The following is a 13,767-nucleotide window of genomic DNA, read 5'->3' as shown; positions in this document are numbered from 1 at the left end:
TCATTGCAGAGCCTGCGTTCTCATCACAGAGCCTGCGTTCTCTTCGCAGAGCCTGCGTCCTCATCACAGAGCCTGCATTCTCAAGGCTGGATACACCATCATTTTTTCATCACTTTTGCTTTTGATGGTTCCGTTTGGCCTTTCCCCTTTGAAATGGAACACAGGTCTTCTCGGACTCCCAGATGTATCTCTGTGCCTCTGCCCAGGCCTGTTGGGGAGGGAGCTGGGGAGGCTGGGGGAGTGTATGTTCTGACCCAGTGCCAGCCTCAAGTAAACGTGCTTCTAGGAGGCCCTGGCTTGGCCTCCCAGCCTCTGCCCCTCTTTCCCCAACTCCATCAACATTCTGTTGTTCTGAGCTTGGCTTGAGGCCAAAGGGTGAGCTGGCGGGCATCCTAGGTAAACAAAAGCAGCTGGAGAGAAGAAAGTCTTTAGGGGAGGGAGGGTGGACCCAATCAGAACCCCTTTCCACGAGGGCTGAGGGCTGTCAGAGCTTGCATGGGTCGCCTCCCCTGAGAGCCCTGGAACATGGTAGGAGGGGAGGGTGTTGGTAGAGGTTGGGCCTTCTCCAGGCTAGGCCCTGCCTTGGGGAGGGAAGCTGCCTGGGATCAAGTCCCAGCTCTGAAACTTACCAAGTGTGTGACTTTGGGCACATTTCTTAACCTCTCTATGCCTCATTTTTTTAATCTATAAAATGAAGGCAGTAAATAACTCGATGCATGTAAGGATTTCTGACCTGCAGTCACTATTGGCTGTTAGGAGGATGATGTGCCGAGAGACAGCTAGGTACCTGATGTGCACTATTTTATTGAACCTGCGTATTAGTCACGGAAGTAGACACCGTGTCATCCCCATTTGATAGATAAGGAAGTGGAGGCACAGAGAGGGTGACAACCTGCCTGAAGCCACACTGTGAATCTGTGGCAGAGCCAGCTCTGATCCAGAGTCCAGGCCCCTGGCACCAAGCTATGAGCAGAGCTTGGGTGGGGATCAGCAGCCCTGACCTGCCAAAGAGCAGTGCTCAGCACTGTCCTTGTGGGGCCCAGACTCAGCCCTCACATGGGGTTTGAGGGGCAAGGCCTCAGGCTCATTTTCTCTGTCTGTAAAATGGACATATGCACCCCAAAGAGTCAGTATGCTTCGCCTTCCTGGGTTCCTGGCTAGTGGGCTGCCTGGAGTGGGGCAGGCTTGGGGGCTGATCAGGGAGGCCTGTGCACCTGCCCAGTGTCAGCAGCCCTGGCTGGAGCAACCCTGCCCCTGCTCTATAGCTGGGAGGCTGTCAGGCCTGGGAGCCAGAGTTGGCAGCCCTTGTTGGGGCTGTGCCCTGACCCTGCCCTTGGGGTGCTCTGGAACAGGGGACAGGCACAGAAACAGCTATTTCTAACTAAGGCTGCTGAGTATCCAGTATCGTAAAGGGCTGGGGAGATCTAGAGGTCAAAGCAGTTGGCTGCAGTCCAGGAAGGCTTCACAGGGGAGGCCTCCTTGGAGCAGGTTTTTGCAGACTGAGTAAGAGTTCATTAGGTAGAGAGGATATATCGTAAAAGTGTTTTTAGCACAGGGAATGGCAATAGGTCCCAACTACTCCATCCTTGCCCTTGCTTACCCTCTCTGTATTTCAGGGGTCTGGAAGCTGAAAAATGACATTTCCCAGAGCTGCTTGCCAGCCAGTTTCAGGTTAGGACCTGCCAGTGGGAAAGAGGCCTGGGGAGGGGAGATGCCAGCCTGCCTCTGGCTGCAGCCTCAGGTGGCTTCCGCAGGCTCTGTATTTCCCAGCAGCTATGTTGGTTCTAGGGCTGTGGGCGCCAGCTCGTGGGCTTTGCAGCTGCTTCCCAATTTCTAGGTCACACTCCTTCTCCCATCTGCTCCTCCGCCCCTTTGGATACTTCTGGAATGAACTTCCTCTATGAACTCCCTCTCTGCCTGAAATAGTAGTGCGGTTTCTGTTTTCCAGCCGGTGACTCACTGATGCAATTCTCAAGCCACCCATCCAGCACCAGGTTGTAGCGTCCAAGGAACAGAAGGATTCGGCACCCAGAACACGTGATGTCATGTTTTTATTTTGATTTATTTTTAATGTGCATGTCATGTCTTTCGACATGACTTTCCAAGGGTGGGGACTGTCCCCATCATCTATTCATTCAACAGACACTCATGAGTGCTTAAGTGCTTCGATGGTGGGGAATGAAATGAATGACCAGGTCCGCACACCCATGGAATCGCAGTCTGGACCTGCTTCATCCAGTATTAGCCAGACTGGCTACTGAGCACTTGAAATGCAGCTAGTTCGAATTGAGATGGGCTATCAGTGTGAAACACACACTATGTTTCAAAGATTGAATACAAAAATAAGAATGTCAAATACCTTACTGATTCTTATATTGATTACATGTTGAAATAATGTTTTGGATATATTGGATTAAATAAAATACATTATTAAAGCTAATTCCACCTATGGCTTTTTACTCTTTTCAAAGTAAAAAGAGTCTAGTCTTTTGGTCACTTTTGGTCTAGTGGTCACTAGAAAATTCTAAATTACATATGCGGCTTGCATTTGTGGCTCATGTTTTATTTCTATCGGACAGCACAGGTCTTGTGGGAGCTGAGTTGGAAAACATTGATTTACCAATTCAGCATTTATTAGTGTCTATTTAAGAGATATGTGGTCCCTGCCTCGAGGGCTTCAGATAGGATGGAGAAGGGGACAGATAGGCCAACGTGGAAGTAAAATTTACTGTGATAAATGTTTGAATTGGTCCATATCTGTCTCTTATACACATCTAGATGTGTATAAGAGACAGGATCCAGAGTCCAGGCCCCTGGCACCAAGCTATGAGCAGAGCTTGGGTGGGGATCAGCAGCCCTGACCTGCCAAAGAGCAGTGCTCAGCACTGTCCTTGTGGGGCCCAGACTCAGCCCTCACATGGGGTTTGAGGGGCAAGGCCTCAGGCTCATTTTCTCTGTCTGTAAAATGGACATATGCACCCCAAAGAGTCAGTATGCTTCGCCTTCCTGGGTTCCTGGCTAGTGGGCTGCCTGGAGTGGGGCAGGCTTGGGGGCTGATCAGGGAGGCCTGTGCACCTGCCCAGTGTCAGCAGCCCTGGCTGGAGCAACCCTGCCCCTGCTCTATAGCTGGGAGGCTGTCAGGCCTGGGAGCCAGAGTTGGCAGCCCTTGTTGGGGCTGTGCCCTGACCCTGCCCTTGGGGTGCTCTGGAACAGGGGACAGGCACAGAAACAGCTATTTCTAACTAAGGCTGCTGAGTATCCAGTATCGTAAAGGGCTGGGGAGATCTAGAGGTCAAAGCAGTTGGCTGCAGTCCAGGAAGGCTTCACAGGGGAGGCCTCCTTGGAGCAGGTTTTTGCAGACTGAGTAAGAGTTCATTAGGTAGAGAGGATATATCGTAAAAGTGTTTTTAGCACAGGGAATGGCAATAGGTCCCAACTACTCCATCCTTGCCCTTGCTTACCCTCTCTGTATTTCAGGGGTCTGGAAGCTGAAAAATGACATTTCCCAGAGCTGCTTGCCAGCCAGTTTCAGGTTAGGACCTGCCAGTGGGAAAGAGGCCTGGGGAGGGGAGATGCCAGCCTGCCTCTGGCTGCAGCCTCAGGTGGCTTCCGCAGGCTCTGTATTTCCCAGCAGCTATGTTGGTTCTAGGGCTGTGGGCGCCAGCTCGTGGGCTTTGCAGCTGCTTCCCAATTTCTAGGTCACACTCCTTCTCCCATCTGCTCCTCCGCCCCTTTGGATACTTCTGGAATGAACTTCCTCTATGAACTCCCTCTCTGCCTGAAATAGTAGTGCGGTTTCTGTTTTCCAGCCGGTGACTCACTGATGCAATTCTCAAGCCACCCATCCAGCACCAGGTTGTAGCGTCCAAGGAACAGAAGGATTCGGCACCCAGAACACGTGATGTCATGTTTTTATTTTGATTTATTTTTAATGTGCATGTCATGTCTTTCGACATGACTTTCCAAGGGTGGGGACTGTCCCCATCATCTATTCATTCAACAGACACTCATGAGTGCTTAAGTGCTTCGATGGTGGGGAATGAAATGAATGACCAGGTCCGCACACCCATGGAATCGCAGTCTGGACCTGCTTCATCCAGTATTAGCCAGACTGGCTACTGAGCACTTGAAATGCAGCTAGTTCGAATTGAGATGGGCTATCAGTGTGAAACACACACCATGTTTCAAAGATTGAATACAAAAATAAGAATGTCAAATACCTTACTGATTCTTATATTGATTACATGTTGAAATAATGTTTTGGATATATTGGATTAAATAAAATACATTATTAAAGCTAATTCCACCTATGGCTTTTTACTCTTTTCAAAGTAAAAAGAGTCTAGTCTTTTGGTCACTTTTGGTCTAGTGGTCACTAGAAAATTCTAAATTACATATGCGGCTTGCATTTGTGGCTCATGTTTTATTTCTATCGGACAGCACAGGTCTTGTGGGAGCTGAGTTGGAAAACATTGATTTACCAATTCAGCATTTATTAGTGTCTATTTAAGAGATATGTGGTCCCTGCCTCGAGGGCTTCAGATAGGATGGAGAAGGGGACAGATAGGCCAACGTGGAAGTAAAATTTACTGTGATAAATGTTTGAATTGGTCCATATTCCAGGACTCTGGGGACCTGAACAGAAATCAAGGAAGGCTTCATAGAAGAGGTGACTTTGGTGTTAAGCATTATAGGATGAGTAGGAGTTTGCCAAACAGGGAAAGGAGAGGAGGAGCACTACAGGCTCAAGGAACTACACACACAAAAGCCAAGAGGTAGACAACTGCGGGGTGTTCTGGGGATACAGGAAGTTAATTATGGCCCCCAAAGAGATTGTTGGTGGAAGGGGCCGGAGATGGAGCCAGACTGTGTAGGACCTTGAATGCCAGTAAAATGTAAACCCAGGGACAGGGCTGAGGCTCAGGAAAGACTCTTAGGCAGGAAGTGGGGGTCCAGGTGTAAGCGAGCTCACCCACCCTTCTCCCTCCAAACTCATAAAGGACCAGACCAGACCTAGTTTGAGTGTGAAAAATAAACTATTTTATTTCAGTGTTTGCTCCTTGCGGTTCAGAAGCACATCTACTGCCTGCTTGGAACCCAAGGCTTTTATAAAACCGTAGAGAAATAGAGCTCTATGTATAGAGAAAATATACATGTTGATTAATTGTGTGACTTTTTCCTGTGCAAAGCAGAAAGTTCTAAATGCAGCAGCATGATTCTCTCCAAGTCCTTCTCTGGGATTTGGGGGGGCCCTGGAGGCTGTGATCTCCTTCAATAGAGAATCCCCCCTTCCTCCAGCCCGAGGGAGGCCCAGTCATGTAGAAAGAGCAGGAGATAAAATCACAGCTGACAACTCATAGGCTCCCCAAGCTTCCTCAGGGGCAGGGGCTGTGTTTGGGGGCCTTAGCCCTGCAAAGAAGGGGTATCTGGGGTACCAACCTTGTTGGTTAGTGACCAGCACTGGCAGCTAAGGTTGTTGGGAAGTCTAGGCATTGCAGCAGGCAGGCTCCTGGGTAGGGCAGGGGTGTCCAGGGCTCTTCTCCCCTAGAACTGGGGTCTGAAGGGTGGTATCTGGGCACAGGAGGGGACCAGGACAGGGCTGGGGACAGAAGGTGGTCACAGTCATGGTTTCACTCTCAGAAATATCCTGGGCCTATGGCTTAAGGCTTTGTGGAGCAAGGAGTGGACCTTGTGGTTATTCACAAGGCTGGGCCCTATAAAAGCATTGCAAAGATGGAGCGGAGAGGACCCTTGGAGATGAGCTGGTTCAATCACTCCTCTGACCAATAAGGAAACCGAGGCCCAGAGAGGGGAAGGCAGCACCTGGTCAGACGTGGGACCTGAACCCAGCCAGGGCCCTGACTCCCAGTCCCCCAGTCCCCCATTCCCCTCCCTACCTCCTTGTCTCAGCTGAATCTTTTTTTGATCAGGTCCCAGACAGCCTCTCTGACAGTCTCAGGTCAGGCTGGGGTCATAAGTGGAGCAGTGGACTCACAGTCAGAGGCCCAGACTCTGTTCTTGGGCCTTCACATTACCCAGCCTGGCTAATAATCACGAGGCCACTGGTGCGGAGGGGGCCGCCTCTTTCTCTAAGCCTCAGTCTCCTCATCCTGGAAGTAGTGCCCATAACAGTTTCCCATGGTGATTAAATGGGTTGGTGGCCCCGTGAGCCCCAGCAAGTGTGGGAGGCACCCAGCACATAGTAGGTGCTTCACAATGGTGAGGTTGAGGGGAAGGGCTATTAAGCTTGGGCTGCTGGGATGTGGAGGGGACCTTGGGCCTATCACTGTCCCCACCCCGCTCTAGCTGTCCCAAGGGCCCCTGGAGCTGGGTGCAGTCAGGGGAAGAGTGCAGGATGCAGTCTAGGGGAGCTGGATTCCCTGATCCAGCCAAGGGGCATGCTGTCCCTTTTTTGCACGCTCCAAGGGGCTATGGAGTAGATCAAACAATATGGCGGGTGGTCAATGGCTTTCCAAAGGGCACGTGGACAGGAGAGGGAATGTAGGTCTTTCCTCTCCCACCCCAGCCCCAGTCAGCCAAGGTCAGGGCTCCCACTGTTTCTGGCACAGAGCATTCCTCACAGCTAAGGGGGTGAGTGGGGACCCACAAGCTCAGGGGGCTGAGATGGGCCAGGGGCACATTCCATTTCCACAAGACCCCCTAAGCTGCCCACCCTGCCCTGGGGTGTGGGGCCCAAGAAGGGGCATATTTTGCTCACTAGCTTGGGATAAGGATTGGGATCAAGGTGGCGGCCCTCAGCAGGCTGGGAGCAGGGGTCCCTTAGGCGGGGCCAATGATGACATTCCGGAAGCCCTTGACAGCCTTCAGCTTGTCGCTCTCGAAGTTCACCACCAGCTTGTGGAGGCCCATGTGGAGCGGCAGCAGGTCCATTCTCACCTTAACTTCCTCCCCTGCCTCCACGGGGTCTGGGCTGCAGCGAGAGAGGGGACGGTAAGGAAAGGGGCCCAAGGCCTGGCTCCCCCATACTGCGGTCCAGCCAGGAAGTCACGTGACTTCCAAGAATCAGCACAGCATCTCCACGAATTCGAGCTAATGCCGACAATCATCGGCGGGCCTCATTCTCAGCCCTCTGCGGGGCCTGGACAGTGTGCCCTCCTAGAGTGAACAGTGTGTGTGCACACGTGTGTCCGTGTGCATAAAAGCGGATGGTACATTTGGGGGCACAAGTGGGTATATGCTCAGGTAGCCATGTGTGTGAAAAGGTATTGAGCTGTACATAGGTGATCTGTGCTTTTTACTGTGTATAGGTTACATTACAGTAAAAAAGTAAAAAATAAGAAGTATGTGCTCGTATGTATGTGTGTAGCTAGGTATCTATGAGGAGACGCCCATGCATGCACATGTGTGGACATTCGGAGGGCAGACACCTGTCTATGTGAGGGTGCATGTGTCTGCAGGTGAGCACTTACTGATGGATGACGTCACTGTGGAGGTCTGTGGCAGATCTGTGCGTGGGTGGTGTCAGCATTGAGAGAGGATGTGACGGTGGGAACTCTAGCCCCAGGGTGTCTGGGAGTGGGTACCGGTGTGTGTGGGAGATGAGAGGAGGGGGTTTCTGCCAGGGCTTGGTGCCTAAGGACAGTCTCTACCCCCACTGGCATCTGCCCGCTTCCCCCAGGCCCCAAAGCTAGAGCAGCCAGCACTTACATCTCCACTGTCTTCTGCTCCTCGGTTAGCCCGGCCCCCTCCACAGTGAAGGTGCAGCCTTCCAGGGCCACAGGGAGCGGGTTCTGCAGGGACACTTCGGCCACCAGCTTGCGTTTCTGTTTGGGCTCCCCAAGGATCTGGAAGAGGGCATGGGGCAGATGTCAGGGGCAGGTGGGATCCAAGCTGGGCCGTCTATATTCACTGTAATCTGGCCCAATATTTGCTGAACAAAGCTGTACCCTGGTCTGCCACGATCACCCCCCTCCACCTCTGAGCCTCAGTTTCTTCATTGGGAAAGCACTGACCGTGCTACCTGCCCAGGTTCTCCTGCATGGAGCTGCAGTGAGGCTCCACGTGACCCAGGGGGTGCCCAAAGTGCCTCCCTTGTCCCAGGGTCTGGAGGGGAAAGATCACAGGCTTTTGAGCCAGGCTGATCTCTGTCCCTTCTTCATGTGACCTGGGGAAGTTACTCTCTACTCTGCACACCTTAAATTCTTCATGGGAGAGAAATGCCTGACGGAGGGTTCTTGTGAGGATTAACTGAGCTAATATGCGCAAGCCTCCAGCAGAACGTCTGGCACATTGCTCACCGCCTCTCCCTCTGCTGTTTACCGTTTAAGTGTAATTGTTACCCTTAGGGGTTCTGGGCTGTGGCGCTCTAAGTGAAGGGCTGTAATGATGATGATAGCGATGATAAGGATAGTGAGCTTTCAGTGAGCCCTTATCCTGTGCTGAGGATGGCTCTGTATGTTTCCTGTGGATATGCTTTTAATTCTTACAACACCCCTCAGGGCTATTATTAACCCCATATAACAGATGAATAAACTGAGGCACAGAAGGGCAAAGTCACATGCCCAGGGCTGCCCTGGTAGAAACTCAGACAGTGAGACTCTAGTCTGTGCCCTTCACTCCCCCACCCCACCCTGCCTCACCAGTGCCCAGTGCGTGGGGTTTCTAGTCTCAGTAGTATAGCATTTTAAGGATTCATGACTCTAAGATCCCCAAATTCCATGACCCTATCACTCTGGGATTTTCAGATTCTTTCCTGGAGTCTACGAGTCCCCAGTTCTCTAGGCTTCATGATGCTTTTCTTCGATGAGGCTAGGATTTGAGGATCGCTAAGGCACCAAAGGTCTGGAGCTTACAGGGATGCAGGTGTCTGGGGTGGGGGTAGGGGTCTGCCCTCTCCCCAGCGCTGAGCTGCCCTGGGACCCTGCCCCTTGCCCAGCCTGCCCTTACCCGAATCTTGATTTCTGGATTCTCCAGGTAGAGGTCCCTCTCAGCCAGCAGGTAGCTGTTGATAACTGGCTCCACGAGCAGGGCCCGCACCTTGATGAGGTTGGACTCTGTGAGGCAGTCACGGTACTTCTCATAGAGGATGCAAAGAGGAATGCTCTTCTCTGCAGAAGGGGAGAAAGGAGGGTGCCCATGATGCAGAATCACCCCTCCCAACTCTCCTCTTGCAACTCCAAGAGGCACAGAGAGGGGAAGGAATGCGCTTGGGGTCACACAGCGGGGGAATGGCTGGGCGGATCCCAGAACTCCCCGCTGTGGCTCCAGGGTTCCCAGGGAGGAGCTGGAGAGTGGATGCAGAACAGCGGGTAGAGGACACACTTGAACTCCCACGGGCCTGGGTTCTAATCCTGCCTTTGCCTCCTCTAATGGGTGACCCCACGTGAGCCACTCCACCTCCCAGGTCCTTGATGTTTGGATCTGCATGGCACAGGCACTCCTAAGGCTGTGGGAGGATTCGCTGAGCGAGTGTCCCGGAAGAGCCTGGTGCGCTCCAGACTCAGGGTGTGTGAGCCACGGGGCCCTTCATCCTGGGGAGGATCAGAGTCGACATCTGCTGCTGCATCAGGCACTGCACTTCCCATGGCGAGCTCCTACTTCACCTTCATAACAACCCTAAAGGGCTTGTACTTGTATTACCACCCAACTTACAGATGAGAAAACTGAGGCTCCGGCAGGTGAAATAACATTGTCCTGGGTCACACAGCTGATATGTAATGTGCAGGCATCTGGACGAATAATCCAGATCTTAGAGTCCAACAACATGGTCCACACTCACTGAAGAATGCCTCTCATGGACATAAGGTCATTTCCCTCCATGAGGCTCGTGATGCTGTACCCACTGCACAGATGAAGAATCACCTCTGCCAGTAACTGCTCAGACTGGGAGACTTGCCTCTGGCCTGGTCTGGCCACTCACTGGCTGTGTGAGCCTGGGGAGATGACCTCCCCTCTCTGTTTCCCCTCTGTTTCATCTCTGTTCCCTAGATCTTATCATCTGCTGGGCAGAGGTAAGACCAAAGGTCATCACAGAGCAAAAGCTGCACAGTGATGTGGGGTTGAGAAAGAAGCTGGCAGGAACAAACCCACCCACTGAAGTGTGGTTCTCAGCCCCATGTTTCTGAAAAGAACACTGAGGCTGGAGGGCCTTAGTAGTGTAGCATTTTAAGGATTCATGTAGCTTAGCTTTTAAGGAAACAGACTGGGGTCTGTTTGTAGGAGGCAGGGAGGAGCAGTAAATAAATACAAGTAGTTGGGTGTAGTGGCTCGTGCCTGTAATCCCAGCACTTTGGGAGGCTGAGGCAGGAGGATTGCTTGAGCCCAGGAGTTTGAGACCAGCCTGGGCAACATAGTGAGACCCCGTCTCTACAAAAAGTACAAAAATTAGCCAGGCATGGTGGGGTAAGCCTGCAGTTCCAGCTACTTGGGAGGCTGAGGTGGGAGGATGGCTTGGGCCTGGGAGGTCGAGGCTGCAGTGGGTCGTGATTGCATCACTGCACTCCAGCCTGGGCAACAGAGTAAGACCCTGTCTCAAGGGGTAAAAAAAAAAAGAGAGAAAATACAAACAAAGTAACACATATTCACTTCTGGCCCGATACAGCGATGTGCTGTGGACTCTGAGTTTCAGGCCTGAGTCTACTGCTAAAGAGGGAGACTGACAAGACTTGGGAGGCCAGAGGCAAATTAGCACCCTCGGAGACTTTCCCCAGGAGGTCACCTGAAGGACGGATTAAGACCGGAGGAGACAGTCACTTTCCCACTGTGGGATTCCAGGTTCAGGCTTTGACCGTGAACACTGGTGGTCCACGTCCCCCGCTTTGGAAAATGCTGCCCTAGCCTACCCACCCCTTTGGCCTTTCATTTCCTGAGTGGATCTGCTCCAACCTCTCATCAGATGACGTGATCTGGGGAAGAAAACCAAAACTTTTGTGCTAAAAAGGACAGAAGAGAGTGAAAATTACTAGGTCAAGACCTGGTGGTGCAGAGTGGAAATTCTAGCTTGCTCCACAGGGAAGAAGGACAACATTATCCTCTGGGAGCTTGGAGGATGTGGCCCAACTGTCGACTATTCTAAGAGGTGGAGGCCAGGGCGGGGCTGGACCTTTGAAAGTCTCCGTCCACAAGCCAGTGGCCATGGCCTTGGTCTTGGGCCAGATGCTGACTGGGAAGAGGAAACCTGTGTGGTCAGTCTCGATCACTCTTTAGACCATTTGCCCTGTTCTAGAAGGTTACTCCGGGGACAGTCACTGAGGCCACATTGTCTGCATTCCGGTGACCCACCTGAAGGGATGAGGGAGGACAGAACATGAAAGGGTGGAGGCAGGAAGGAGAAGCGAGAGAAGCAGCAGAGAAAGGAGGCAGGGTGCGGGCAACTGGATTCCTTTCAGCTGTCCAGGGCCTGGCTTCCTGTCCACCAGCACACGGAAATTCCCCAGATCTTATCTTCAAAGAATAATAAGCAACTCAACCGCAGTATGGGGGCTTAGAGGGAACCCATCTCAGTTTGAGCTTGGCGTTGGAGGTTCCAACAGGGCACTTAGACCAGCCCCAATTTCCAGCCAGAGGCCAACGCCCAGGACCTTCTGTCCTCCCCTTCCCCTCCCTGAAGGCTATGCTTCCAGTGGGTCCCCAGCAGGAGGGACCCCCTCTGTGGTGAGCACGTTCCTGGGAGGATGAGGAAAGCCAGCATGCTTGGCTGATGCCAGTGCGGAACAATGCTCTCAGTGACCCGATGGTGTCTTAGAGGTGAGGGCTGACGCCACAGAGGCCTGGGAGGGAGTGATTTTGGTGCGTCTGGCCCAGGCCTGGAGTTCACCTCCTTCCACTCATTCTAGGAGAGACACTTTCTCCCCTTGGAGCAGCTCTGAGCACGAGAAGGAGCTGGTGGGTGTGCACTGAAATGATGGGACTGGGTCTCCAATGTCAAGCCCAAGACTTCACCACTGCTCAATATATCCATGTAACAAAACTGCACTTGGGCCTCCTAAATGTATATATATATATATACACACACACACACACATATACACATACAGAGAGAGAGAGAGAGAGAGAGAACAGGGCTGGAAGGGCTCTTAAAAGAGGAATCCACCTTCCCCTTTGTGCGAATGGGGAACCTGTAGCCTGGGTGGAGGAGAGGAATACCCAGGAGCCCACAGCCAGGCAGCAGGTGGCAAGAACTAGAACTTGGGTGTCCTTGTGTCCTGAACCCCTATACGCCTGTAGAGATGGATCCTGTCCCGGACTCTTGGGGCCTCGATGAGCAGCGAGGGCCGGGTCCTTTCTACACCATCGAGGTGTCAGGGACACAGGAACCCCTGAGCCCAGGGCTGACACCATTGCCTGGGACAGTAGGTGTTCAGGAAAGGTCCATGAGCTTCTTGCCTCCTCACACCTCTTAGCACTCGCCCTCAGGGAGGAGTGAGGGCCCTACCACGTGTTGGCGCTGCTGTGCCCTTTCCGGATACCTCCTGAGCACACATCCTCTCCCTCAGTCCTCACGGCTGCGGGCACATCAGGCAGGCATGTCATCGCCCCATGTAACAGGGGAGCATGACCTAAGACTCAGAGCATGTTCACCGCGCCCAAGGTGGTGCGTTCAGAGGGCAGCAGAGCTGAGATTCAAAGCCAGGTCTTGCTGACCTCAGAAAATGTCTTTCAACAGCTTCAGTGTTGGGGGCGGTCCTGATAGCAAGAGGATCTGCCCTCTGAGGGCCTGGCCCCTGCTGAGGAGTCTGCCAGGGCCTGACAGTGGGTGTGCCCAGGGGGTGCAGCTCCAGGAGTGCCCAGTGTGGGCCCAAGATAGAAAAACCAGGAGGCAGCAACTGTCAACACTGCAGACGCCCCGCCCGCAACACAGACCTGCTTTCTTAGGAGGGTGAAAGCTGTGCCCCAGACGCCAGCCCACGGGCGCTAAGGGTCCAGGCACCGTCATAGAGGAGAGGGACGATCACTGGTTTGACAGGCAGGAGTCCGGGGAAAAGAGACCGGGAAACAAACTGTAAACACAAACCGTGCCCCACCCGGGGGCTCTCCAGCGTCTCCAGGTGTGGCCACACTGAATCCCGGGCACGAGTGCCTATTGTGTGCACACTTTCTTACTCCCAATGGTCCTGCGCTGTCAGATCATAACCCCCAGGAGCCTGATGGGCACGCTAAGGTGCAGGGGGGTGGCCATTTTCTCCGGTGACTCAGCGAGACGCTGCCCAAAGACGATGTCCTACTTGATTCCGCTGCCCCTCGGTGGATGGCTAATGTCTCACCCGGCAGCTCCCAGGTTCTCTCCCAGCCTGGAGACCCCTCTGCCCTCCTCACGCCTGCTGGGCTCCAAACGGTAGAAAGTGGGATGGGGCTGCTGGGTGGTGGTGGGGCTGTGGGTGGAGCCCTGGGCTTGATTCCTGGCCCCGCACTGCCTCGCTAAGTGACCTGAGTGGTCACGGCTCCTCTGAGGGCCTCAGGCTTATTTTTAGGAAGATAACCAGGCACAGTGACAGAGCCAGACAGTGAAAGGGACCCAGGGGACAACCACTGTGCAGGCCTCTGTGCGGGAAACCTGGTGACAAAGTCTTGGCTCAGGGCTGGGTTGGGTGGTCTAATGACACCATTTCATAGCGAAGGGGATCTACCTAAAAAGGCAACTAGGCGGCTGGGCGCGGTGGCTCAAGCTGTAATCCCAGCACTTTGGGAGGCCGAGACGGGCGGATCACGAGGTCAGGAGATCGAGACCATCCTGGTAACATGGTGAAACCCAGTCTCTACTGAAAACTACAAAAAACTAGCCGGGCGAGGTGGCGGGTGCCTGTAGTC

The 13,767-nt window shown here is 53.1% G+C and overlaps 1 protein-coding gene across 1 annotated transcript in view; it reads right to left on the bottom strand.

Moving 5' to 3' along the window:
- Positions 1-5,017: 5,017 nt before the first annotated feature.
- The window catches only part of TGM2 (transglutaminase 2), a 35,599-nt gene continuing 26,849 nt past the window's right edge, over positions 5,018-13,767 (bottom strand). Inside the window, exons 11-13 of the mRNA XM_011974979.1 lie at positions 8,908-9,068; positions 7,669-7,805; positions 5,018-6,931 (exon numbers count right to left, since the gene is read on the bottom strand). Coding sequence (XP_011830369.1) covers positions 6,781-6,931; positions 7,669-7,805; positions 8,908-9,068 — 449 coding nt within the window. The 3' untranslated portion in view covers positions 5,018-6,780. The remainder of the gene's footprint in view (positions 6,932-7,668; positions 7,806-8,907; positions 9,069-13,767) is intronic.

The sequence above is a fragment of the Mandrillus leucophaeus genome, unplaced genomic scaffold (genome assembly GCF_000951045.1).
Source record: "Mandrillus leucophaeus isolate KB7577 unplaced genomic scaffold, Mleu.le_1.0 Scaffold150, whole genome shotgun sequence".
Lineage (NCBI taxonomy): Eukaryota > Metazoa > Chordata > Mammalia > Primates > Cercopithecidae > Mandrillus > Mandrillus leucophaeus.
This window is presented reverse-complemented; position numbering and strand designations above follow the sequence as displayed.